Genomic DNA, 26,841 nt, shown 5'->3' on the forward strand with positions numbered 1-26,841 from the left:
TTTGTCCACCACCTTTATTAGTACAATATGTGAATGCATATACATGAAAATGTTTTATTCTTATTCATGACTAAGAATAAAGTGGTGCCATGATCCATATTTTGTGACATGGTATTGTAAACGTGCGTGTGTGTGTTCAATACCAAGTAATTGTGGGAGGGGGGATGCACATCAAGGTTCAAAGGCCTGCTGTTGGACTTACTCAAGAGTAAATAAACAAAGAAATACTATATTTTAAGAGCAATTGCAGATCTAGATTATCTGGACTGGCCCTGTTCCCCAATCTAAATGATACAATTAAATTAATAGAATAAGAGTATGAAAACAACAAAGGCCATCAAGATTTGTTTTCTTCTGGCTGCAATCCTTAGTTCACTGAAGTGAGCAGACAAGGCCATAGTTCATTTGCCCAGGGCCAGCTGAGGAGTGAAGCAGGGGAGCAACAAGAGCTGGGAGAAACCACAATGCAGGGTTTTAGAATTGTTATTGTCGTTTTTGCTCAGAATCTGAAGAGATGGGACCCAGATTTTTAGTACAGTACTAGGTGAGAGATATCTAGTCACAACTCTGTCCACAACAGATCTAGTGACTTCTACAATTGATCATTTCCAAAAGTAGAAATACTATATATTCTCAGACAATAAGATCTGTACATAGGTAAAGTGGTATTTCCACAACATTGAGGTTCTGTCATTTAGGTTTGATTTTGTACAAATCGCAAAGCTTTCACTGCTCTCTCCACAGCTATATAATGTTATTGCAAGGTTTAATAAATTTCAGTCAACCTAACAATAATACTTTCAGAGGACGCATGTGAAAACAAAACAAATCAAATATACTATATCTTTCTCTGCCTCCAGACCTGTCCCATTTAACCTACAATTCCTACAATTCCTGTTTCAAATAATATTCCAAGATTTGGTTAAAAAAATTATTTAGGAAAATTTCCTATATGGTTTAATACTCTATATTAATTGATTTCAAAGTAATACTGATAATCCCCAAACCTCCTAAAAGTGTGGTTCTAGCTCATCCATTCACACTTGGAACAGAACAGATAAAAGTCATCCATCTTAAAAGGATTTTAGCTTGGCTTTAATTCTCACTGTCTCGAGTAGCTATATGTTACTTGGAGACTTGACTTCTGTAATCTCTCAGATAAGTATTTTAAGACAATACAGCATGGATTCTAACCACATTAAAAGCATTCCAGAGCATAAGTGTGAGATAATTAAGGGCAAAATAATGATGGAATCCATAATGTTAACACAATAAGAGTGCCATACAGAGGTGCACCTAGGTAATTTTGGAGCCTGGACCGAAAGGCCTTTGGAGCCCCGCCCCCCGCCCCTGCAACTTAAGCATCATCATGCTTGGCCAGGCAACCACACCACCCAGGACAGACTAAAGAGGATTTGGGGGGCCCCAGGGGCTGTGGAAGCCCGGGAACCTGGCCCTGAAATCCAGGGGTAAGAGCCCCTCTGGTGCCATACATACTTAAAACATCCCATTGGAGGTTTAGATGGTGTTTAAGAAACGACAACTAGTTGCAGTAATATATCCATACTATACATACCAGCCATTCATCTTGAACTGCAATTCTTGCCCATGTTCAGAAATTATAATTAGCATATAGTGTCATTATCCCATAGGGTACATTATTATAAAAATCCACAACACTCAAATATCTTAAAGAAGAGAAGAGTATAGCAAGATCCATCTCCAGACTTATTTGGCAATATTATCTATTGCAGTTTAGGATTTGGCATTCATTTTCAGTTAAAAGATTCGCACTGAAATTCTGCCCCAGTTAAGATGGAATAATTTTAAATACTTGGCCAAAAAAAAAAAAAAAGCATGACAGCAAAACTGTTAACCTGATAACATATAAAACAGTTTGTTTCAGAAGTAAATATGAAAACACTTCCTATATTTCAAAGTTAAATCAGGGTTTACTGGGAACTGCTTTGAAATATTCCTCTGATGCAATAGTGGTAAATCAGTTAAATCAGGGTTTACTGGGAACTGCTTTGAAATATTCCTCTGATGCAATAGTGGTAATTGCTCCATACCAGTTTTGAAGCAAGATATGTTCAATGTTCATTTTCATAAAGAACCATTCATAACTGCGGGGCCATTTCCTCATGACTGGGTGCCTGGAAGAACAAAGATAACCAAGCAGACTTACAATAATGTTGCTACAGGCTTTCTCTAGCCAGATCTAGCAAATAGTGTCAATTTTATCACAGAACAAACTTCTGTTCGTGAGGATGTGCAGCAATGTGTTATTAAAAGCAATGTCCTGCCATAACTGCTGATTATTATTATTTTTAATTACAGCAGTGTGCCATTTGAAAATAAACATGCCCTTCCTTTTAAAATTAATAATAATAATAATAATAATAATAATCTGTCCATAAATTTAGTCCTAACTTAGAAATAAGAAAGCCCTCCAAACTATTAACCGACTCTTCTTGCATTATATAAAGGACTCATGTCAAGGTGGAACTCTTGATATATATAGGACTCACGTCAAGGGAAGAATCCTATAATAAATGCAAAAGAAACAGAGGCATATTCTTGTTCTTCATTTAATTTGTGGTAGACACACAGAAGGCTGTGAGACTACTCTGAAGTAAGATAAATAAGAAATGTTGCCTTTAGTGAAATTTGTGCCAGTAGTGTGCTGCCTTCTGTTCCCTTGTAGTAACTTGAATGATCCAATCAACATTCAAGTCCTGTCCTTCAAATACCTTCAAATCCTATCGATTTCAACAGGAGAATTAATTCGCTAAAGAGATTTAAAAGTGCTTAATTTTGGTTGGACCCTTTGTTTTAAATTAACACATGACTCCTGAAGAAGATTCTTTTGGAAAAATTCTGGTCTCAAGGGAAGACAACACTCATGCATCCCTAGAATCCCTTTTATTTCCCTTCTCCCCACCCTCCCTTGAACAGTACTAGTGGACTCATACAGACCTAGAAAACAATGCTTGTTTGGCAAATTCAATTTCTTCTGGAGGCACTGTAACCATCTCTCCTGTAAGAATGAGCCTGGCACACCGTGGATCATCAGGATCAACTATTGTTTTTCTGTATGCAAATTAAAATATATATATATTGTATTATTACTTCTACAACAACATGTTTGCTTTTAGATCTACACATATTTTGTTTTTAAACGCGTACACCAGAAGTTCCTAAAACGTAAATCAGATGTGCCAGTTTATCATGAAAGGCAGATGTGAGGTGTGTAACATATGGCAACAATCGCATATGGCAACAATTAGATACAAGTGCTGGAGGCAATGCTGCATACGGAGAAAATGAAGAGATCTGACTTTTGCCTCCGTGAAGACAAGTAGGTCTCAACAAATTCCAGTTTCTGTTCAAACACATTTGGGGACTGCTGCTCAGAACAGTCTGTTGTACACAAACTAGTAGGCTTGTGCCAGAAACATTTCGGAGGCCATTATGGAGGCCTCCGAAACGTTTCGGCTCCGGGGGCCATTTCAGTGCTTTGGCACCGGTGGGGGTAGTCCTTTAAGGGCGGGGGAGGGTGCACTCACCCCTCCCGCCACATATCCCCCGCCGGCGCTCCGTCATTTTCAAGCCCCTCGGGGCGGCAGTGTTCCTCCCTGCCGCCCCATTTTCGTCATCGGCCGGAAGTGGCCGGAAGAAGTAACTGTGCGTGCGCCCGTTGCGGGCGTGCATGCACCTGTCTGCCATGCGGGTGTGCGCGCGCGTGACGGGCGCATGCGCGATTACTTCTTCCGGCCAATGACGAAAATGGGGTGGCAGAGAGGAACGCTGCCACCCTGAGGGGCTTGAAAGTGACGGAGCTATGCGGCGGGAGGGGTGAGTGCACCCTCCCCCGCCCTTAAAGGACTACCCCAGCCGGTGCCGAAAGAACTTCGTGCACATCCCTACAAACTAGTGTCCACATAATTATCAGGTGTCACAGCATTGTATTCTCACACAGGCACTCCAATCACAAATTGCACCTTTTGGAGTGGTATCAGAAATATTGCCCAAATAAAAGCATTACTGCTTGGTATAAAGAGTTATTACTGTGGTCCTATGAGAATTCAAAGATTCAAACATTTCTAGCTGCCCAGAGTTATCAAAAGCATCAGGTGAACGCTGATTCACATATGCATATGTAGATCAATCGGTGTCTCATTACTACATGTGTGACTGTTTTGAGAAAAAAATAGATGGGCAGACTGACCTACTCATTTATTATAAACCAAGGACATATGGGATAGTCACCACTCTCTCCAAGTGTGCACCAAAAGCAGAGAAGCAAAATGAGTAGTTTAATTCCCACTGAGGCAATGATGTGTCAACAGTGCAGAAACAAAGTAAATGTTTTTACCTGCTAACTGGGCAAAAAGGCACCTTTTACCGTGGTGATTATCTTTATTTAGCAGGGGGAGAATAACTGGCCTTATCGACCCCCAGCACAGTACCTCCAGTGACAATTGCTGGTGTCTATCTTGTGTGGTTTTTTTTTAGAATGTGAGCCCTTTGGGGACAGGGAGCCATCTTATTCAGGGGCGTATCTAGGGTGGGGCAGGCAGGGCACATGCCCTGGGCGCCACTTTAAGGGGGGCGCCATTTTGTAAAATTATGTTTTTTTAAAAAATGGCTGCTGAAAACAAAATGGCCACTGCACATGCTCAAATGGCCTCTGTGAGGCCCTAGGCCATGCCAGGCCTTGCAGAGGCCATTTGAGCATGCACAGTGGCCATTTTGTTTTCAGCAGCCATTTTTTAAAAAAAATATTATTTTTAAAAATGGCCACCGCACATGCTCAAATTGTCCCTGTGAGGTCCTAGAGGCCAGTGGGGGGAGGGAAAACCTTTGCAGACCCCCCATGCCCCCATGGCCTTTAGAAAGCCCCCTGAAGGGGCTACAGGTAAAAAGTTTTTTTTTTTTTAAAAATAGTATGATATAAGACACTGTACACATATTACACTATGTACAGCAAATCAGGGCTTCTGAATACTGAGCTGAAGCTTATGAGTTAGGATTGTATTCATTAAATGTGATGTCTTAATAATATGGCTATTAATGGTGAGTTTGTCTTTGAATCAGTGTGAAATCCTTAGTATTAAGGCCCACTGGGAGTTTCTTGCTCTCTTTCTCTCATTTTAACTGTCTTTCTGAAAGACTAGAATATATTCCAAGCAGTGACACATTTTACTCTGCATATCCTTTAATTATTTACAGAGTATCTGGGAAAGTCCAATTCTCCATTTAATTTTAAAACTTATGTAATAGTGATGCTACAATGCATAGTGGAGAATTAGACAGGCACTTCTGTTTAGTTTTCCAAGTACACCTCCACATAGTATTTGGGTATTTCATGAGCCCCAGCATACTGAAATTTGTAGTTTTCCAGCATTTTTTGGTCTGGCTCCGTCCACTGCTGAATAGTTTTTGAAATATTAAAAGATTAACAAGCTTGACTTGTATTTTTCAGCTGATATTATGGTAAAGTTATCTGAAAGATGAGTGTTAGATGTTTGGACAGGGGGCGCAATTTCAGTGTTTGCCCTAGGCGCTATTTTCCCTAGATACGCCTCTGATCTTATTTATTTATTATTTCTCTGAGTAAACTGCCCTGAGCCATTTTTGGAAGGGCGGTATAGAAATTGAATTAAAATAATAATAATAATAATAATAATAATAATAATAATAATAATGTGGGAATGGACTGCTCCCATCTGAACCAGCAAGCAGAAACACACCTAGATGGTCTCTCCAAGACAAAACTTTGCCTTCCTCTTACCACAAAGAAAGAGATGACGGTTGCCAACTAGGGACTTTTATGCAACCATTTGGGGGGCCAAATGACTTTTTTTTGCATTTTGAAGAAGAGAGACTATTTGGGGGACCAAACAATTTTTTGGGGGGGTATGTGTGTGCTGTCCAAAGTTTTGGACGTTTTGAGCAGCTTCTCTGCCTCTGTCTCCTTCCCCTTCCTACTGACCACCTATCCAATGGGAAAGCCAGACTGAAGGTTCTGTTTCAGTGGCAGGTTGAAGAGCCACATAATGCAGGAGCATGGATAGGTGGGCCCAACAGGTAAGCTTGGTTCCTTCATATGGTGGTGGTGGAAGTGCTGGTGGCAGTTAGACGTTAGCTAACTAACTTTAATCATTTAGCAGTTAGCTAACTTTACTCAGCAGCTAGCTCTGCTAATAACTGAGTAAAAGGGGCACCTTTAAAATGGTGAATCTATATATTTAATTCTCTTTGGACATGCATGCCCAGGATTTGGCAGCAGAACTCTCGCGACACGCTGCGAGAGTTCCGAAGTGAGGACTGAGGAGGAGAGGGGGAAGAAAGTGCTGGTGGTGGCCGGTCGGCCGGCATGCAGAGGAATGGGGGGAGAAAGGCGGCGGCAGGCCGCAGGCGGGAGGAGAGAAAGGCAGAGGTGGGTGGCGGGCCGCGGGTGGGGGGAGAGAAAAGTGGTGGTGGGCAGCAGGCGGGGGGGAGAGAAAGGCAGAGACGGGCCACAGGTGGGGGGCAGAAAGGCAGAGGCGGGCAGTAGGTGCAGGGAGAGAAAAGCCACGGTGGTGGCAGGCAGATGGGGGAGAGGAAAAACGGTGGTGGCGGGGCCTGTCTTGGCTGCCTGCCACGGCTCTGTGTGTGGGGAGGAACTGGAGAGGAGGAGGCCTGTAGAGTGCGGGGACGGAGGGAAGGAGAAGAGACGAGAGACTGGTGCAGGAGAAAGAGGGACGGGGAAACAGCCAGCCCCAAAGCGCCGCACAGATGCTCTGTGCGGGGTTGGCTAGTCTCTTCTATTTCACATGGGGAGAGCAACTAGACCTATCCAAACCCAGCACAGCATTTCTTCAGTGCTGATGCTGGAGTTTCTGTGTGTTTCTTTTTAGACTGAGCCCTTTGGGGACAGGGGAGCATCTTATTATTTATTTTTCTTTGAAAACCACTGCAAAACCTCCTGTTGAAAAGCTGTCTAGTTGTTCATGCGGCATATGAGCCAGGAGCATTGGGGGATTTCCATTGGGGGATTTCCCGCAGCTGGGCGCTCTTGCCACCCAGCTCTGTGGATGTTTGGGCTGCAGATAGCCCAAGCATTCACATGACCGGGGAGTGGAGCAGATGGGTGTGCTCACACCCTTCTATTTCACTATTAGCCCAGGCACAAAACCTGGGCTACTCCAGTGCAGCGGATACTCCAGTGCAGCCAGGTTCGGGTCCAATCCGGTGCTCCACATGAGCAGCTCTACACAGGTAGGGCTGTGAAAACCTGGGTAGGGCTGCTCATGTATAGGACTTTAATAACTTGCATCACCTATTTTCATATACAATTGAAATACAATAATCAGGGCTGGTCATTCTCTTTGTACTACCCCCTTTCAAAAATGCAACTTTTTATTTAAATTAACAGATGAAAACACACCTGGAAGGGCACTCCACAAATAAAACTCCCCACTTTCCCACATCCTCCCAACATAACACCCTTCAGTTTCTTCTTATTATTTTGTCAATTTGAGCTGGATATTCTTTTGTAAGTTGATCACTAGGAATGGGTGATAGTGCCTTGTAGCGGATTTATAGCCTTCGTCTCAGAGCAAGCTCACATGAAGGAATGAAATACGGAATCATCCCTGTTGAGCTTTCTGGCAAAGGCTCCTCCTGAAACTCTTCTGTATTTCTGGTAGGTTAAAAAATGGCAGAAGCCGCCACCCCTCTCTATTACAGAGCTTGAACCTCCCTGGGCTTGGGGTGGAATCCCCAGGGAAAACTCTCTTTCTTTTGCTATTGGAAAAGTACAAAAATCTTCCATGTGCAAGCCTACACATGGTGAGATAACTAATAGCTGTTGAACTCCTGAGGCATATTTTGCACCAGAAAAAGCCCCCTTTCAGCCCCCCACCCCGTTCTCCTAAGTTAAAAATTCACTCAGAGAGGCTTATACAATAAAATAACAAAAAAAGTTTTATTCAAATGCTACAGACTGCTTTTGTCTGTGGCTTTCTCAGCATTTAGTTACAGGTAAAAATACTTAGTAGGTTACAATCATACTTTAAAATGCATCCCGAATGATGCTTGGACCAGGGACAGAGCCACCATTGGGCGAATGGGTTCAAAGAACCCGGGCCATCACTAATCAGGGGCTACAAGCAAGGCCCCAGACATGCTCCTTGCATCTGACATCAGACACGGAGGCGTTATTTTGGTCCCAAACGGGGCCCTGCAGCCCCGCTTGGAGCCAAAATCGGCCAGCGCTGCTTTGGCAGCATGGCCAGAGTGACTCTCCTTGCCTTAAAGGCAGGGAGAGCCACACCTGGTCTTGCTGCCAACGCAGTGGGGCTGATTGATCTCCCAAATGGGGCCACGTGGACCTGTTTAGGTGAGAAATCGCCTGTGCTTTATTGGCAGAGCAGCTGGAATGGCTCTCCTTGCCTTTAAGGCAGGGAGAGATGCTCCGGCCCATGCTGCCAATAAAGCGCGGGCCGATCTCCCTTCCAAATGGGGCCACATGGTCCCCCGCATCTGACACCAGATGTGGGGGTGTGGCTAGCCAAGCCCCTATGTCTGACACCAGATGTGGGGGCAGGGCCTGGGGGCCACAGCAGCGGCTGCACACAGGCCACCACCAGCCTCCCTATGCTCCTGGTTGGGACAGCACATTTAAAAAACCGTGATTACCCAGTTGCAAGGAACAGGTATGTAGAGAAATATAAAAGCACCTTTAAAAGCTTACAGAGTCTTTTGCAACACACTGGCTGGATGGGCTAAGGTTAGCGTTTCTTAGTTTAGTTATGTTACAGGTAAACAATCATAGACCAGTATCAGGGATATACAAAGTGCACACAAAAGAAACAGAAAGTCTAATGCAAAATCTGACTAAACAAACTTTCCCTAGACTAAAGTTCCCAAAGGCAAAGCCCTGGCTTCCTTTGTCTTGAACTCACCAAATCCTGGATGAGAATTCAAACTGCCTGCCCTCCTGGATTCCCAGGATCTGCAGAAGGGACATTCTCCTGCAGCCAGTTCTCATGGCCACATGTGCTCCTCTGTGCACTCCCAGCCTGCTTCTTCTAACAAATATCTCTTCTCTTCCCACCAAGGTCTCTCTAGGTCCCACCCTGGGACCTGGTGTGCTGACTGGCTGAGCTCTGGAGTTCACCAGCCTGTCAGTCAGGACAGGGTTCACTTCTGGTTAACTCTTTGGGGGAGAGATGGCTGATCACTACAGGCCTGGAATATGTTTTGCTAATAACTCTAAAAGTATCCAGGCTGGCACCATGCTGGAGTAGGCTACCACTGAGAAATGCGATACCTGAGCAGTAAAGAGTCACTGAAGGCTGATGATATCTTGGTAAAATTTGGTTTATTTACACAAATGTTACAAAGGGTCAAACTAGAATAGCCATCCATTAAGGCCAGGGATCTAAACATTTAGGCTTAGCTCACTAGTCAGCTATTATTTGCGATGGCCACCAATCCCCTCTCTTCTCAGATCATTTTCTGTCTCACAGACAGGCAAAGGGCTTAGGACTGAAGCAGATCTTCTTTCACACAATGGGATATGGAGATAGTAGGAACGGTGGGAGCCTTCAGCTCAGCAAAGATTCCTGTTGTTTCTTACCTTTTAGGAACATAGGAAGCTGCCATATACTGAGTCAGACCATAGGTCCATCTAGCTCAAACTGGCAGCAGCTTCTCCAAGGTTGCAGACAGGAATCTCTCTCAGCCCTATCTTGGAGATGCCAGGGAGGGAACTTGAAACCTTCTGCTCTTCCTAGAGTGGCTCCATCCCCTGAGGGGAATATCTTGCAGTGCTCACACATAAAGTCTCCCATTCATATGCAACCAGGGCAGACCCTGCTTAGCTAAGGGGACAAGTCATGCTTGCTACCACAAGACCAGCTCTCCTCTCCCTTTGCCCTTTCAAAAATGGCAGAGACCTCTGTATGGTGCTGGGTGCTCACCAGGGGGCTTAGGACAAGTTGGCAAGTGGATTTGTAGATGCTTGATTAAGGCTGTTAAACAAATACCATCAGCTATCCAACTATACAACTTCTAGAACATTGGGGAGGAGGCATTTTGCATAAGCAAAACAGCATGGTCTTTACCCTTGCCTCCATCTTCTTCCCTTAGACTAAAAGCTTCCCAGGACAAGAACTTGTCTTCTCTCTGAAAAGTGCCTTGCACACTGATGATGCTATAAAAATAAAATAAATGAAACAAGAAGTTATAAGTATAATCAATGGAGCCTACTTTCTGCTTCTTTCAACATGGTGAATATTACAACAGTTCACAGAGGTGTTGTGGTCGGAAAGCATCAACATTCATAGTAAATTTGGATGAGATTGAATGGTAATACTTCAGTTAAATATACATAATAATACTCAATTACTTAATGCTGTAAGTGTGGTCTGAACTGGATTGCAAACACATGAATTCTAAAGAGGTGGTGCTAATACTTTGGCCACCGTTTTGTTGCCACAGCACAAAAAGAATAAGCCCATCAAAATTCCCTGGGTTCCCCTCCTATGTATCGTAAATTTGGTTTGTATGGGAGTGTAAACACAAATGTTATAAGGGGAAGACACACAGACATGATTTCATAAACCTTTTTCCATTCAGCAGACCAGTTAACAGGGGTTCCTCTCCACCTCAGTGTGGATGAAAGCTATTCTCAGCATTCCTGGAAGAAGAAATTCCAGATTATGAAGACAATGCTTTGTATGTTTTTAGAAAAAACCCAATTGCACAGTTCTTGGTGGACCATATACTGATATTTTCCCCGCTTTCCCACCTATGTCATTCTATTCCTCTTTAATTCATAAGTTCCAAGTTTCATAATGATGCAGAACCAGAAACTAGCAATCTATTTACTAAAGCTTGCACCTATGAACAAATACCACCAACATGAAATCTACAAGTGCCTGCTGGAGTTTAGTTGAGGGTTTTACCTGTTCTGTATCTAACCATTCACAGCTGCCAAGGAATAATTCAAACATTGTTCATGTTGGTGGAATTCTTGCATAGTACTCACTTTAACAAACAGGTTGCTAAACTCTTGTTCTGAGTCATTCTAAAACTATTGGGTCATGAGTACAGGAGGAATAAAATTATGTAGGTGGGAGAGATAAACATTTATCAGCACACGCTCCACCTAAAATTGCACAGTTGTGAGTTTCTAAACACTTACAAAGCATTGTTAATTCAAAGGTCATTTACAATGCATCAGTGCAATAAAATCAATTACATACTCAATAGGTAAAGAAACAAAAATTGCCACTTTATTTATTTATTTTAAATTTATATCCTGCTCTTAATCTGAGCAGCCAAATAGTATACATGGTTATATTTATCCTCACAACAGGCCCAGAATCACCCAGAGAGCTTCAAGACTGAACAGGGATTTGAATTCAGGTTTTCCCAGTCCTAGTCCAACACTCTAACTACTACACCATGCTGGCTAGCTATTAAAAACCCTATTTTAAAAAAATTGTTTTTAATAAAATGTAATTTAAAGTTTGCCAGCAACAACAAAACTGAAATCATTGGCTAACAGGATTATGACATTGCTGGCCCCCTCTTCAGGAAGTACAGTGGGTATAGGAAAGAATCACCCCCTTCGATAGACCTTAAATTCTGGTTCCCTTACATCCTGAAATGAAAACACAAAGAAAATTCCCTTCACCAGCTGTACTTATCCAATGCAACCTATAACATCCAACTGAAAAACATCACAATTACAGTCCAGAAAAAGTGTCAGAAATAAAAAACAAGAATTACTGAGATTGAAAAAGGATCACCCCCCCAATGTCAATATTTTGTTGAACCACCTTTTGCTTTAATAACAGCCTTGAGTCTGTTGGGATACTTCTCTATCAACCTTGCACATCTAGACGGAGCAATATTTGCCCACTCCTCCATACAGAACTGTTCAAGTTCGGTCACATTGGATGGTAGGTGTTGGTGGACTGCTATCCTCCCTGGATCCGGTCGGCCCTCCAAACTGGATGGAAGAGCAAGGAGGAAACTGGTAAGAGAGGTTATCAAGAGGCCAATGGCCACTCTGAAGGAGTTAAAGGACTTCATGGCAAAGAGTGGTTGTTCTGTGCATGTGACAACAATTTCACGAGCGCTCCACAGATGTGGCTTGTTTGGGAGGGTCGCAAGGAGAAAGCCACTTCTCAAGAAAGGCCACATTAAAGCTCGTTTGAGCTTTGCCAGAAGGCACCTTGAAGATTCTGATGCCAAATGGAAAAAGGTCTTATGATCAGATGAGACCAAGATTGAACTATTTGGCTTCAACACCAAACAGTACACCTGGCGTAAATCCAACGCAGCTCACCATCCACAACACACCATACCTACAGTGAAGCATGGAGGTGGCAGCATCCTGTTGTGGGGGTGTTTCTCTGCCTCAGGGACTGGGGCTCTCGTTAGCGTAGAAGGAAAAATGGATAGGGCAAAATACCGTCAGATTTTGGAAGAAAACCTGCTACCCTCTGCCAGACAGTTGAGGATGGGCAGAAGATTCACCTTTCAACATGACAACAATCCGAAGCACACAGCAAAATTGACCACACAGTGGCTGAAGGAGAAAAAAGTGAACGTCCTCATGTGGCCCAGTCAGAGCCCAGACCTAAATCCCATAGAAAATCTGTGGAGAGATTTGAAGATAGCAGTCCACCAACACCTACCATCCAATGTGACCGAACTTGAACAGTTCTGTATGGAGGAGTGGGCAAATATTGCTCCGTCTAGATGTGCAAGGTTGATAGAGAAGTATCCCAACAGACTCAAGGCTGTTATTAAAGCAAAAGGTGGTTCAACAAAATATTGACATTGGGGGGGTGATCCTTTTTCAATCTCAGTAATTCTTGTTTTTTATTTCTGACACTTTTTCTGGACTGTAATTGTGATGTTTTTCAGTTGGATGTTATAGGTTGCATTGGATAAGTACAGCTGGTGAAGGGAATTTTCTTTGTGTTTTCATTTCAGGATGTAAGGGAACCAGAATTTAAGGTCTATCGAAGGGGGTGATTCTTTCCTATACCCACTGTAGGTACTGCTGAAAAAGCCCACAGCTTTTTATCAGGGTTTTCACACTGGATCTCTTTTCTATAGTTCTGCAGTCATCTATCAGGCCCCAGAATCTCACCAAGATTTTGGAAGCCTGCATAGTAACAGCAGATAAATGTAGAAAGGCAGAAGGGACACAGTAGTGTAGTTTCAGATATCAAGTGCAGCCAAGATTAAACCTTGGCTTCGAGTGCTGTCAATCAACCTCAGGCACACATACTTCTCCTCCCTGGCCCATGCACGAGTTAGAAGAATTCTGATTCCAGTTGTGGTCAGAAACAAGTCAGGATCGGTCGTCACACCTGAATCAGCTGATTCTGGCTTATTCTAACCAAAGACTTTAAAATAAACCAGAATTTGAATCCAAAGTTTGAAGTTGGGTTCAGACCATGGTTTACTTCAAGCACTTTGTTTAAAATAAGCCAGGATCAGACGATTTAGGTGTGTCATGCCTGATCTGGCTTGTGGAAGAAGAATTCTTCTGACTTGTGTACCAGCAGGGCAGGGGAGAGTATATATGTGCTCCTGAGCCTGACTGATGACATACAAAGCCAACGTTTAATCTTGGTTGTACCTGATTCCTGAACTGGCCTAGTGAGAGTCCTGCCCAGCTTAGTGACAGTAGCTGGAATCACACGGAGTCCCCGCCTTCCTCCTGTCTAAAAGCCTGCAATTTGCTCACCTTAAAGGCCTGACAAGGGAGCCCCTCCAGTCTCTCTCCAGGATTGCAGTGTTTTCAAAAGCCAATTTTACAGTAGCTTTTAAATTAAAACTGTATCAGCAAAAATAACTGTTTTTTAGTAGTTATAAGCTTCCTAATAGCGCAGCGGGAAATGACTTGCCTAGCAAGCATGAGGTTGCTGGTTCGAATCCCCACTGGTATGTTTCCCAGACTATGGGAAACACCTATATCGGGCAGCAGCAATATAGGAAGATGCTGAAAGGCATCATCTCATACTGTGTGGGAGATGGCAAAGGTAAACCTCTCCTGTATTCTATCAAAGGCAACCACAGGGCTCTGTGGGTGCCAGGAGTCGACACCAACTTGACAGCACACTTTACCTTTCTTGACCGAGTAACCATTGACAACACACTGAATTATGAAATATAGGTCAAATCCCCATTCTATGGCAGGGATTTCCAACTGTGCATTTTCTCAAGGCTACAGTTGCCAGGATTATTTGGGACAAGCCGTGACTCTTCTGTTTCAAAGCAGTTCCCCGTTGCACTGTGGGGGCAGGTGCTCTATGTAGATGCCAGGCACAGGCCCAAGAGCAGGCAGGAGGGCCTGAAACAGTCAGATAGCATGAAAGGAAGACTTGGGGACTTCCTTCAACAACAGATTGTCCAGGCTGAGAGAAGGGAGCAGATCTGGAATTTTTTATCAAAAATGAATAACCAACTTGGTCCTCCGGGATCTAAAGACAGTGTGTGAATTAAAACTGCCTGCATTTCTCTTCTCCAACCTGAATTTCTGGTGGCAAAAATCCAGGAAACTGGTGCTTGGTTGTTGAACTCCTGTAGTGTCTGACTCTCCGTGGTAAATGGACTCTGATTCTAAGACTGACAATTGGCTAGTTTTAAACCAGTCTAGCTTTTCTTTCCTCCTATCCACCCTCTTCCAGGTACAACTGCAGTGCTAAGCAATCACCATTCTAAATTCCCTTACATCTGCAATGAACCATCATTCTGGCTCTTCAAAGGTGACAATTTTGATACAATCCATCAACCTGAGCATTTTGAATTCCATTCTGGAACAGTTCAAATGGTCAAGCTATATCCTCAAACAACTGTTCTAACTAATGTATCAAAACTCACATCACTTTAATTCAGTGTTTGGAAAATAATAAGTTACATGCCTTCCACATGTTCTCTGCGGCTTATAATGCACCCCTGAAGGATATAAACTAGTAAGTGTGTATTAGCGTTGCTAATCTGCATGGCATGAACGTCAGACAAATCTTTGTTGTCAGCAACATTCATAATCTGAAAATTCTCCTGCCTTTTGTCTCTATGCTGCAAGGCACTGTTGACCTCCTTGCTGCTGCTTTTGACACAAATGAGTGCTCTCTTGCTTTTTCTCTCCCACTTCAAAGCTTTCGAGTTGAAATATCAATTGCTTCAGGGGGGGAAAGATTCCTTGCTTGACTGAAAACCCTTTTCTAGGTTAGTTTACATCCACCCAAATGCTGCAGACTGAATTCTTTCATAGATCACTGGGTTCAATTCTTTACTCATATTCAATAATAAATTTATTCATCAGAAATAAAATGAATGCTTTACATCTTAGCCCTAATGCCTAGATGCCTTGTTGCTTCATGCCAGGATATGCTTGTGTGTATCTATCAAATAGATGGCACTGACTGACAGCACTGATCACCTGTCAGGGAGAAGGAAAAGTCTGAATTGCCTCCCATGCCCCCAACAGGTGGTCAATGCTTTCAAAGCTGTCTAAAGGTGCACAGTGTCAAGGGTTTTCAATAGTGGTGGCCAGTACAGGCAGATCGGGGAGGCAGTAAATGAGCCTCAGGTGAGGCTTGTTCTCACTCCTCTTGCCACATCCCAGCTGACTCACTCTTCTTTGCCACATTCAGCTGCAGTGTTAACCTTTTGTGCGCAGGCTGGTCATTTGCCAGTTTCCCAAACCAGTGAATGGTTTGGGAAGCAAAGGGTTAATGCCACAGTTGGCTGCAAGCAAAGGGTTAATGCCCACAAGCAAAGGGTTAATGCCACAGCTGGTCATGGTGAGGGAGAGTGAGGCAGACAGGACAGTAGTGAGAGGAGTGAGCAGAGGTGCACCTAGATAATTTTGGAGTCTGGACCTAAAGGCCTTTGGAGCCCCCCCTCCCGCTAAAAATTAAGCATCATCACACTCTGCCGGGCAATCATACAACCCAGGACAGACTAAAGAGGATAGGGGGGCCCCCAGGGGCTGTGGAGGCCCTGAACTTTAGCCCCAAAGTCCAGGGGTAAGAGTGCCTCTGGGAGTGAGAACCTCCCACCGCCTGTACGGACCATCACTGCTTGTAAACCACTCTGGCAACCAGATACTGGTGCCTTAAAAGCAAATTATGTGTGTCCCAGCTGCTTTTGGCAGAGAAGCACAAGAAAAGGTAATTTTGAGCAAAGAAGGGGTAGAAGGAAAAGGACACTAATGCTTTCCCTATCGGTGGTATTTCTGCCTCAGATTGCCCCCTGCTGGTTTTTCTCCAAAGCATTCCAGGCATGCAACTATTGTCATCAACACACATATCTTGAATTCTGTGGACGACAAGCGGCCGAGAAGTGCTCCTGTCCTCTCACCCTGCAGCTTCCCTGTTCAAAACCACTCTCTCCTGTAGCTGCTTTCTTTATAAAACTGCACTGTTACAGCTTGCTAGGAGGAGATATGGGCTTGCTCTTCACTGTGCTCTACAGCAGCAATCCTGCAGGCCCAAAGGCAGCAGGGCAACAACCATCTCAGCAGCTGTCAGGTGACACAACAGGCCAATAGGGTCCCATCTGGCCCTATAAAGCCCCACAATGAACAACCTGGGTCAAGATAAGGGTGCTCTCAGAATATGCATGGTTGAGCACTCATCTACCTCACTCTTCCTTCAGATTGCCAGCCCTTACAGTTTGGCAAATGTGAGCAATCTGAACAGATCACTGCACACACATACTCGGGGCAAGGGGTATAGCTTGCCAGATGCAGGCTCCAGCCAAGGAGCCCCACCCTGCCGTTTACTACGCTGTATGAATCCCTGCTGGTATGTTTCCCATATCGTGCAGCAGCGATATAGGAAGATGCTGAAAGGCATCATCGCATGGGAGGAGGCAATGGTAAACCCCTCCTGTATTCTACCAAAGAAAGCCACAGGGCTCTGTGGGCGCCAGGAGTCGGAATCAACTTGACAGCACACTTTACCTTTAGTGATTCTGGAAAGGTCCTAAATGTTACTGAAAGACTGTTGCATTACATACAGAATGTAGAAACTATATATATTCACATATTGATGTTACCTGCAGAAATCTCCTTCAACCTCTGGCAATGTCAGTGAAGCGATGGAGTTTTTCATCAGATCTGCTACTGTGTTATCCTTTGGAGTCATGTAAAAGAAAGGAATTCCAGTGCTATTGTCTGTGGGGCCATCACTGATAGACAGACAATTCCCAAATGGCGCTTCTTGAATCTGAAAAAATCCAAAGAACTAGCCCAGAGAAAGCATAGAACGATATTCTGCAAAGACACTTTTCAGAAATTAACAGTCCAAATGTAAATTAAATCTACTTGCCTTCAGTTCCATTTCCCTAGAAGCGTCTAGTGATTTGCATCTTCATAAATTAATTGTGTTGACCAATATTGCTGACAAAATACAATCTCCCTTTTTTACTTGTTCTTTCTCTTTTCAGATTAAACTGGACATTTAAACTTAAATATTAGGATAGACTTAAATGCAATTGTCTTGCGCACAAACTATGAAGATTAAATTTAGCAACTTTAGAGTGCACCAAAAGCAGAAATGGAAAAATTTGAGCACAAAGGTTGTAAAGCCGGCTGTAAATGTAATCGCTGATTAGAATCGTGCATTTAAAGATTTTTAATTTTAATTTGTAGTTCATAGTTAAACACCTTAACCAGTAAACTGAAAATCTGAGAGAACATTTTATATTACTTATGCTCAGGTTTCAAAGAGTTGCTGCAGGTGTGCCCAGCAGAAATGGAACTTCCCCCTCTGAACAGAAGAACCCTGATTCCATATGCCAAATCAAAAACTGGTGTTAGAACTTCTGCCCATTTCAAACATAGTTGCTATGAGGTGTATGGAACTAGATATGCTGCTCTAAGGATCTTGGCCTTTGTATTGTAATTACAGACACCTAACTGCCCATAAAAGATCAAGGCAGCGCTTCTACCAAAGGACACTGAGACACAAAATGAGATTTTACAGTTTAATAATGTTATTAGAGACCTGGGATGGAATTACAGACTTCAGCTGTACAAGAGTAAATATTTTATTAATGACATTGGTTATCAGCTAACCCTTTGAATTTCAGTACTAAACAGAATAATTGCTTTAACAGTGTTTTCTAGAGGCTGTGGGCATTTTTAAGTGTTACATATTTTTAAAAAACGTTGAGCACAATTGAGCCAAAGTTAAGCACTATAAATTCCATTCATTTCAATATTAAAAGCCACACTAATTCCACCACTGTAATCAATAGGATTTTAAAAGTGCTTAATTTTATCTGAAAGAATTGATAGCGAGAATGTTAGAATTAATAAAATTAATATGTTCTAAACTGTCTGGAAAAATGGAAAACTAGCAAATCGCCAGGGCCGGATGGCATCCATCTAAGAGTTCTCAAATAACTCAAATGTAAAATTGGTCGGTCGGTAAAATTGCTGACCTCCTTGCTAAAATATATAACTTACTAGCCGACTCCCGCACAGAGCGGGGCCCTGTGCGCTCCTTGGGGCCAGCTGTTTTCCCCTCCCTCTCCCTCATGTCAGGTCTCTCCTCTTCCCCCCCTCCAGCCCCACGCTCTCTTGCCTTCCCCCCTTCCATTCCTCACCCTCCCCACCCACCTGCACAGAGCCGTGGCGGACAGCCAAAGAGGATCCCTCCACAGCCATTCCTGCTCCTGGGCACAAACAGGAAAGCCCCGCCACCCATTTCTCTCTCGCCCCGGCCTCCAATGGGTGTGGGGGCTGTGCCCCACCACCCGTTTCCCTCCCATCCCAGGCTGCAACAGGCATGGGGACTTCACCCCACCACCCATTCACCATTCACCCCCTCCAGCAGTGCCCAGGCCAGTGACAGTCCGGCCTGCTGCCTCCCACCTCCCCTCCAGCCCACTTTTACCCCCCCCCCCCCATGGTTTCTGGCCTGATGGCTGGGCCCGCCGCCACCTCCTCACTGCTCCCACCTCCCCCACAATGCAGCCGCCCCAACGCAGCCTCCCCCTTGCATGGGGATGGCCAGTCCTGCTGTCCCACCGCCACCTCCCGCCCCTGGTAGACAGGCTGGGCTTTGCCGCTGCCACCTCCACGTTACTCGGGACAGCCAAGCCAGCCGAGGCTGCCTCCTCAGGCCGTTTTGCGCCCGTCGCCACCATTCCCCCCAAAAAACTCTTGCTGAATGCTAAAAGCTCTCGCGAGAGTTCCGCTGCCAAATTCTTCAGGACACGCATGCCAGCTAAGCATATTAAATATATAGATCCCTGCAATCGGGCTCTGTACCGGAGGACTGGAAAGCAGCAAATGTAACACTGATTTTCAAAAAGATGCAGGGGCGATCCAGGAAATTACGGGCCGGTTAGCTTAACGTCCGTTCCAGGCAAATTGATGGAAAGTATCCTCAAGGATAAAATTGTAAAGCACCTAGAAGAACAGGCCCTGCTGGGAGAGAACCAGCATGGCTTCTGCAAAGGGAAATCTTGCCTCACCAACCTTTTGGAGTTCTTTGAGAGTGTCAACAAGTGTGTGGATAAGGGTGATCCAGTTGACATAGTATACCTGGACTTCCAAAAAGCTTTCGACCAAGTTCCTCATCAAAGACTACTGAGAAAACTTAGCAATCATGGGATAAGTACATGTGTGGATTGCTAACTGGTTGAGGGACAGGAGACAGAGGGTAGGTATAAACTGAGAGTTTTCACAATGGAGGGAAATAAGAAGTGGGTTCCCCCAGGAATCTGTACTGGGACTGGTGCTTTTTAATTGATTCATAAATGATCTAGAAGCAGGGGTAAGTAGCGAGGTGGCCAAATTTGCAGATGATACCAAACTCTTTCGGGTAGTGAAATCCAAAACAGATTGTGAGGAGCTCCAAAAGGATCTCTCCAAACTGGGTGAGTGGACGACAAAATGCCAAATGTGGTTCAATGTTGGCAAGTGTAAAGTGATGAACATTGGGATGAAAAACCCAACTTCAAGTATACGCTGATGGGATCTGAGCTGTCGGTGACTGACCAGGAGAGGGATCTTGGGGTCGTGGTGGACAGCTCGTTGAAAGTGTCGACTCTATGTGCGGCAGCTGTGAAAAAGGCCAATTCCATGCTAGGGATCATTAGGAAGGGGATTGAAAATAAAACTGCTAATATTATAATACCCTTATACAAAAGTATGGTTCAGCCACACCTAGAATACTGCGTACAGTTCTGGTCACCACATCTAAAAAAGGACATTGTAGAACTGGGAAAGGTGCAGAAGAGACCAACCAAGAGGATCGGGAGCCAAGAGCACCTTTCTTTTGAGGCAAGGCTACAACACCTGGGCTATTTAGATTAGAAAAAAGACAACAGCGGGAAGACATGACAGAGGTCTATAAAATCATGCATGGTGTGGAGAAAGTGGATAGAGAGAAATTCTTCTGCCTCTCACATAATGCTAGAACCAGGGGTCATCCCATGAAATTGATTTCTGGAAATTTAGGACCAGCCAACGCAGGTACTTTTTCATACAACGCATAATCAATTTGAGGAATTATCAGCCACATGATGTGGTGACAGCCAACATCCTGGATGGCTTGAAGAGGGGTTTGGATAACTTCATGGAGGAGAGGTCTGTCAACGGTGACTAGTTGGAGGGCTTTAGGCCATCTCCAGCCTCAAAGGGAGGATGCTTCTGAGTACCACTTGCAGGGGAGTAACAGCAGGAGAGAGGTATGCCCTCAACTCCTGCCTGTAGGCTTCCAGCGGCATCTGGTAGGCCACTGTGTGAAACAGGATGCTGGACTAGATGGGCCTTGGGCCTGATCCAGCAGGGCAGTTCTTATGTTCTTTCACCAAAAGTAGGGAAAGAACTGAGAGGAGAGGATCGCAACAGGCAATAGTAAACAGTATACTGAAATTAGCTCAATGTCTTCCGGGTACAGAATTATTCCTCAAAATCACCTGTGAAAACATCCACATCAACTGTCCTGCCTTAATTCAGAAGACATATACAGGTGAAACTCGGAAAATTAGAATATTGTGCAAAAGTCCATTAATTTCAGTAATGCAAATTAAAAGGTGAAACTGATATATGAGACAGACGCATTACATGCAAAGCGAGATAAGTCAAGCCTTAATTTGTTATAATTCTGATGATCATGGCGTACAGCTCATGAGAACCCCAAATCCACAATCCCATAAAATTAGAATATTACATGGAACCAAGACAAGGATTGTAGAATAGAACAATATCGGACCTCTGAAAAGTATACAGTGTACTGTGCTTGACTGGCCAGCAAACTCGCCTGACCTGACCCCATAGAGAATCTATGGGGCATTGCCGAGAGAAGGATGAGAGACATGAGACCAAACAATGCAGAATTGCTGAAGGCCGCTAATGAAGCATCCTGGTCTTCCATAATACCTCATCAGTGCCACAGGCTGATAGCATCCATGCCACGCCGCATTGAGGCAGTAATTGCTGCAAAAGGGGCCCAAACCAAGTACTGAATACATATGCATGCTTATACTTTTCAGAGGTCCGATATTGTTCTATTCTTCAATCCTTGTCTTCTTGGTTCCATGTAATATTCTAATTTTCTGGGATTGTGGATTTGGGGTTTTCATGAACTGTACGCCATGATCATCAGAATTATAACAAATTAAGGCTTGACTTATCTCGCTTTGCATGTAATGCGTCTGTCTCATATATCAGTTTCACCTTTTAATTTGCATTACTGAAATTAATGGACTTTTGCACGATATTCTAATTTTCTGAGTTTCACCTGTAAACATATATTAAATCAAAACAAAATATGATGCTTTGTTACAATATTTGCAGATAATCTACTATTACAGATTAATGTTTAAATTAAGAGCGAAGTGATAGATTTTAAAATTTTAAATGTTGTTGAGCTAATAAACAAATCAACACATGATTATACATTATATAATGTACATGTTGCTCCTAAAAAGGGGTTTTTGAATTTGAAACATACTGGGCTTATTTCAATATACTCTTTCCTAGCTTCCTGTTGAAGTCCTGTTTTTCCATTTCCCTCCTTAATTTTAGATGGGTCATGCCCTATATAATTAAAACAAACACATACACAAATCTTCAAACCACCAAATATATAAATATGTTGGAAATTGTATTCAACACATGTTCACATTATTTTTTAATAGTTATGTTTATCCTAGGAAAGATGAGAGTACACTCATGATCCAGACAAAGTTAAACTCTTTTCAACATTATTCTATGTATGTATGCAGACACAGAAAGTCATATGCAGACACAGAAAGTCATACTGACTTCGATTGGACTTACTCCCATGTAAGTGTGCATAAGACTGAAGCCTTCAAGTCCTGCTGACTTAAATGGAAAAGTTGAGTACATGCTTAGTAATCCGACACTGAAAACAATGGAATCTACAAGTACTTTCTTTGGTTGTACTGTGCCTCAAATTGTACCCTAGTGATCAGTCATTTTTCATCACACAACCATACAAAGTGCAACGAAAAACCGATGTACTGTAATGGGCCAATATACAATATTGGATCTTTTACACTGCCAATCAAGGAAACAAAATATACAGCCTATATGGAAATATGATCTGCCCTTGTAAAAGTAATGGCATTCAAATTAAGAAGCAACTTAACAAATGACCCCTCTTTCCACAAACCACAACACCCTATGGCAGAAATGTATATGTTAACTAACCGACACAAGATACCTGTGTTGGTTAACAAAAAATAAATAAATTGTGGACATTGTTTCCAGTCGCTAAGGAATTGATCTGGGGGCCAAAAGAATAGCCCCAGGTTTTTCATGTAGTGGATTTAGTCAGCTATGAAACTCACCGCTTGGCCTTAAGTGACCACATCATAGCCTACTCTACCAAAAGAAAGCTAATTGTTAGGATAAATGAATGATTTCAAGAAAGTCATGATGAGAGTATAAAATAGCATATTGGCAGCTGGCTTCATTTCTGTCAACAGTTAGCATTGGAAAGATCAGCCCAGTCAAACCCATAACTATGATGACGACGATGAATATTTATATACCATTTTACAACAACAGTTCCCAAAGTGGCTTACATAGTGAAATGAAAAATAAATAAAGATGCATCCCTGTCTCCAAAGGGCTCCCAATCTAAAAACAAACATAAGATAGACACCAGCAACAGCCACTGGAGGGATGCTGTGCTGGGGATGGATAGGGCCAGGTGCTCTCCCCCTGCTCAACAAAGAGAACCACCACTTTGAAAAAGTTCCTCTTTGATCAGGGGCATGAAACCAATGATACTCACACTCCAAGTATAGCTTTATTTATTATTTCTCTATGTAAACCGCTTTGGAAACTTTTGTTGAAAAGGGGTATATAAATATTTGTTGTTGTTGTTAAACACAGTGGCCTACAAAACAGACAGTCTGTCGACAGTAGGGACCCACTGGAGCTACTATGCAACTTAAAAGGCAGCCTTGATGGTGGTGACAGCACTACCGTGGAATGACTTTAAACCCCTTCCTGGCAGCAGCACAGCACTCCTTTCCAATGGAAAGGAGCACTGTTTCCCCACAGCAGCTCCATTACTACACTGCTGTGACTGCCAGTTGTGTAGCAGCCATGGTGGGGCCCTACCACTGACAGACAGCTGCCCATTATGCTGACCAATGGTATTTACTTCTGAGTAAACATGTATGGGATTGCACTGTCAGATTGCACATTTACCTAGCAGTAATTGATCCCAACTGAACAAAGTAGGGCACATGTTGGGGGTAAATATGCATAGGATTGTGATGCATAGCTGGCTACCTAGACAGTTTCTGACATGTGTATTAGAAGTACCCTTACCTTGAAATATGCAGTGATGTTGGAGATCACAGATCTCATAATTTGGATTCCTAAAAATACATATTTATCTTTGACTTTCTGCTTTCTGGTCATTGATAAAAATAAATCATTCATTCATTTATTCATATTTATTACTTCTAAATTTGGTGGCTATGTATCAGCCCAAAATGATCCACAGAAAACCTTTCTATTTATACCAGTCACACTGCCGGAAACCGCCACAGCTGTCTACAAAGGCCCAAAGGGTCAGAAATATCTGGGACATACAGGTAATGGAAAAATCAAATCAATCACAGTAGCAAACTAGCCCTGCAAATATTTTAGCAATTTGGTCCCCAAGCTTTATTCTTTCTGCTCTATACATAAATAAATAACAAATACTTTTTAACCAAAGAACCGACATTCCTCAGGTGTTATCTCCATAGCTAAAATGTATGAAACCCTGTTCTGAATTAACTGGCAGAGGAGTCAAATTGCAAGTGCTACTGAAGATGTGAAAACACTACCCTATTTCTCTGGGTCGAGGGAGTAATATTAATAAGTTATTTTATATATGCAGCCTGTTCAACTGAGGCTCAGTACTGGTAGATTTTTTATTTTTTTAAAAACAGAGCAAGAATAATCTCTAGTGGTGCCAAGATGCTACTGGCTCTGGATAGTAACAGCATTCCCAAAATAGGATTATCATCTGTCTGATTCTGTATAAGGAGCAAAAACATAACAGGGGGAAACCCTACAATCCACTGCGCTCTAAGCAACGGCAGGTGAATTGAAAGGAATCGCCTCAATATCTAGGAGAGATGCTGCTTACGATACCTTATCCTGAGTGGATTTGGTAGCCAAGAAGCCCCAGCTATCATAATGGATCAGGAATCGGGCCGTCCGGATTGCTTGCTCTTGAGGCGCTAGGCTGTCTGTTCCTTTGACACTCTCTCTCCTGTAAGAAAACATCCGGGAAGGAGAAGAGATCTGCTTGGATCTCCCGGTTGCCGGCCTGGACCTGATTTCCTCTTCCTCTTTGTAAACAGAGGCCGGGTAGCTTTGCTTCCAGATGCTTGTCGTATCTTCCAGGAGTGCAGGCAGAACCTCCTCGTTCGAGGAGCTGTCCAGCTCTTCTTCCACCTCATTGGTGACTGACCAGGATACCGAATTCACGATCACGTACCCCCAAGCCGGAGCCAAGATCAAGCTGCTCCAAAGGGCTCCGAAAAGCCAGGAGACGCGGGTAGCTCTTTCCCTCAGCTGTATCCGATAGCAGCACCTGGGCATTTTCGAGCAAAGCCTCCGATGCAGTGAGCCACACGGAGCTTTGCAATCCAACACAATTCTGATATTTGCTGCGAGGACAGCGCCCTCCTGCTGTGAAAAATGGCACCTAGCCTCTGAAATGCATAGGAAACCGATAAGGGATAATCATGATGTATCGGCTGCTCTCTGAACCTCAACGCAACCCCCCTCCCCTCAGTTTCATTTTTTGCGCTATCTCACCCTAGTCCTTCCAAGGGCAACTCCTTCTGCCATTTCTTCTTACAGCCACGTGAAGCCGATCATCTCAAGCTGACTGTTCTACACAATCTAACCTGGTTTATGAATCTATTCAGTAAACTAAAAACCTTTGGGTTAAAATGAGAGTTAAGTTGCTTTACATTTTCACTCCTGCCCTAAAAAGAACAGAAATTGCAAGTTAAGGTGCCCATCTTAACTTCTGTGCCATATGAGCTGTAAAGACTTTGTACAGCCTGATATATGATTATGGCTTTAGAAATGAGGCTCCATGCACCCACACTGCATCAGGCAGAAATTCATCAGGGGCATCTTTAGGAAGTGAATAGGGAAACTGCACCTATTAAATGTCTGCCTGGATGCATCCCCCAGCCCAATGTCCAACTGAAAGACCAAGGCAAAGTGTGGGTGCATTTCCAGGCATTTTAAAAAGGGAAATATGGTTAGACACTATGGGGAAGAGCTTACCCAAACCACAAGGTAGAACTTCCTGATGTTGAACACCAAAAACTTGGTAAAACTTTCTACTAAGATATTCACACTTCCCCCTCTCTGCAAAAACACAAGTAAATGAAATTAGTTGATTCAGTAATAGTGACAGTGTGATCCCACCTCATGATTATTCAGCAGTGAATGAAGACACAAGAAGAAGCAGGTAATTTGTGTTTATGTTAAATCTGTACTTCATTTTTTCCTTTTTCTACACACACACACACACACACACACACCCGTCCAATTTAATAATTTAATAACTGTCCAAAACTATAGTTTCTTCAGAATGGTGTTATCAGCAAAATAGTATAAAAATTGTCCACAAGTTATGTAGCCATTTACAGACACAGAGGCACACACACAGGTGAACACACACCACAGGCTCTCTCACACAAACACACAGGCACAAATGCACACAGACACATTTGAACACACACACACATACCTTGCCCATTCTGGTGTGCTCCATTCTGTGCTGGTTGTCCCATCTTCAGGGATCAGATGGCCTCTGTGCATGTGAGGAGTCCACACATGTGTGGAAGCCATCAAAGCCCTGGGGGCGGCAGAGGCCAGGGCAGCTGGAAGTGAACACCAGCTTGCCGGGGGCCAGGATTGAGTGCACTCTCAATTGAGTGAGGGGTGCACACCCAAATGGACTGGTGGGTGGGAGTGTTCCCTGCCGGCTGCCCCGCCCCACAGGGGCGTATCTAGGGTGGGGCAGGCAGGGCATGTGCCCCAGGCACCACTTGAAGGGGGGCGCCATTTTTTGGAAATTAAAAAAATGGCCACCGAAAACAAAATGGCCACCACACATGCTCAAATGGCCTCTGTGAGGCCCTAGTCCATGCCAGGCTTCAGAGAGGCTATTTGAGCATGCATGACAGCCATTTTGTTTTCAGCGGCCATCCTATATAATAAAAGGCTAAGTGAGTGGCCGTGGCTTTGGAACGTTGGGGATCTGCGTCCCTGCCTCCCTGGGCTGTTCTGGG

General features: G+C 43.6%; 1 protein-coding gene across 2 annotated transcripts; it reads right to left on the reverse strand.

Annotated features, from left to right (window-relative positions):
- On the reverse strand, window positions 1-25,245 carry CREG2 (cellular repressor of E1A stimulated genes 2). 2 transcript variants are annotated; one of them, XM_053313006.1, is made up of 4 exons: window positions 24,674-25,214; window positions 17,089-17,258; window positions 2,980-3,093; window positions 1-2,156 (listed from the first exon to the last, which is right to left on the reverse strand). In XM_053313006.1, the coding sequence occupies exons 1-4, from the start codon at window positions 25,124-25,126 to the stop codon at window positions 2,009-2,011; spliced, it is 885 nt and encodes a 294-aa protein (XP_053168981.1). In that variant the 5' UTR covers window positions 25,127-25,214; the 3' UTR covers window positions 1-2,008. The 2 variants fall into 2 exon arrangements, with proteins under 2 accessions (XP_053168981.1, XP_053168982.1); XM_053313007.1 differs by lacking the exons at window positions 1-2,156; window positions 2,980-3,093 and adding an exon at window positions 11,686-12,013 and having other exon boundaries at window positions 24,674-25,245.
- Window positions 25,246-26,841: the final 1,596 nt, after the last annotated feature.

This window comes from Hemicordylus capensis, chromosome 3 (assembly GCF_027244095.1).
Source record: "Hemicordylus capensis ecotype Gifberg chromosome 3, rHemCap1.1.pri, whole genome shotgun sequence".
Classification (NCBI taxonomy): domain Eukaryota; kingdom Metazoa; phylum Chordata; class Lepidosauria; order Squamata; family Cordylidae; genus Hemicordylus; species Hemicordylus capensis.

Bases quoted from the DNA above. Each gene is read 5' to 3' on its own strand.
- CREG2 (XM_053313006.1), bottom strand. From the start codon at position 25,126: ATGCCCAGGTGCTGCTATCGGATACAGCTGAGGGAAAGAGCTACCCGC. The intron at 3,094-17,088 runs GTAACATCAATA...ATTTGCATACAG, and splicing joins GTTGAAGGAGATTTCTGCAG to AAAAACAATAGTTGATCCTG. The intron at 2,157-2,979 runs GTCTGTATGAGT...TTGTTCTTCCAG, and splicing joins AAACAAGCATTGTTTTCTAG to GCACCCAGTCATGAGGAAAT.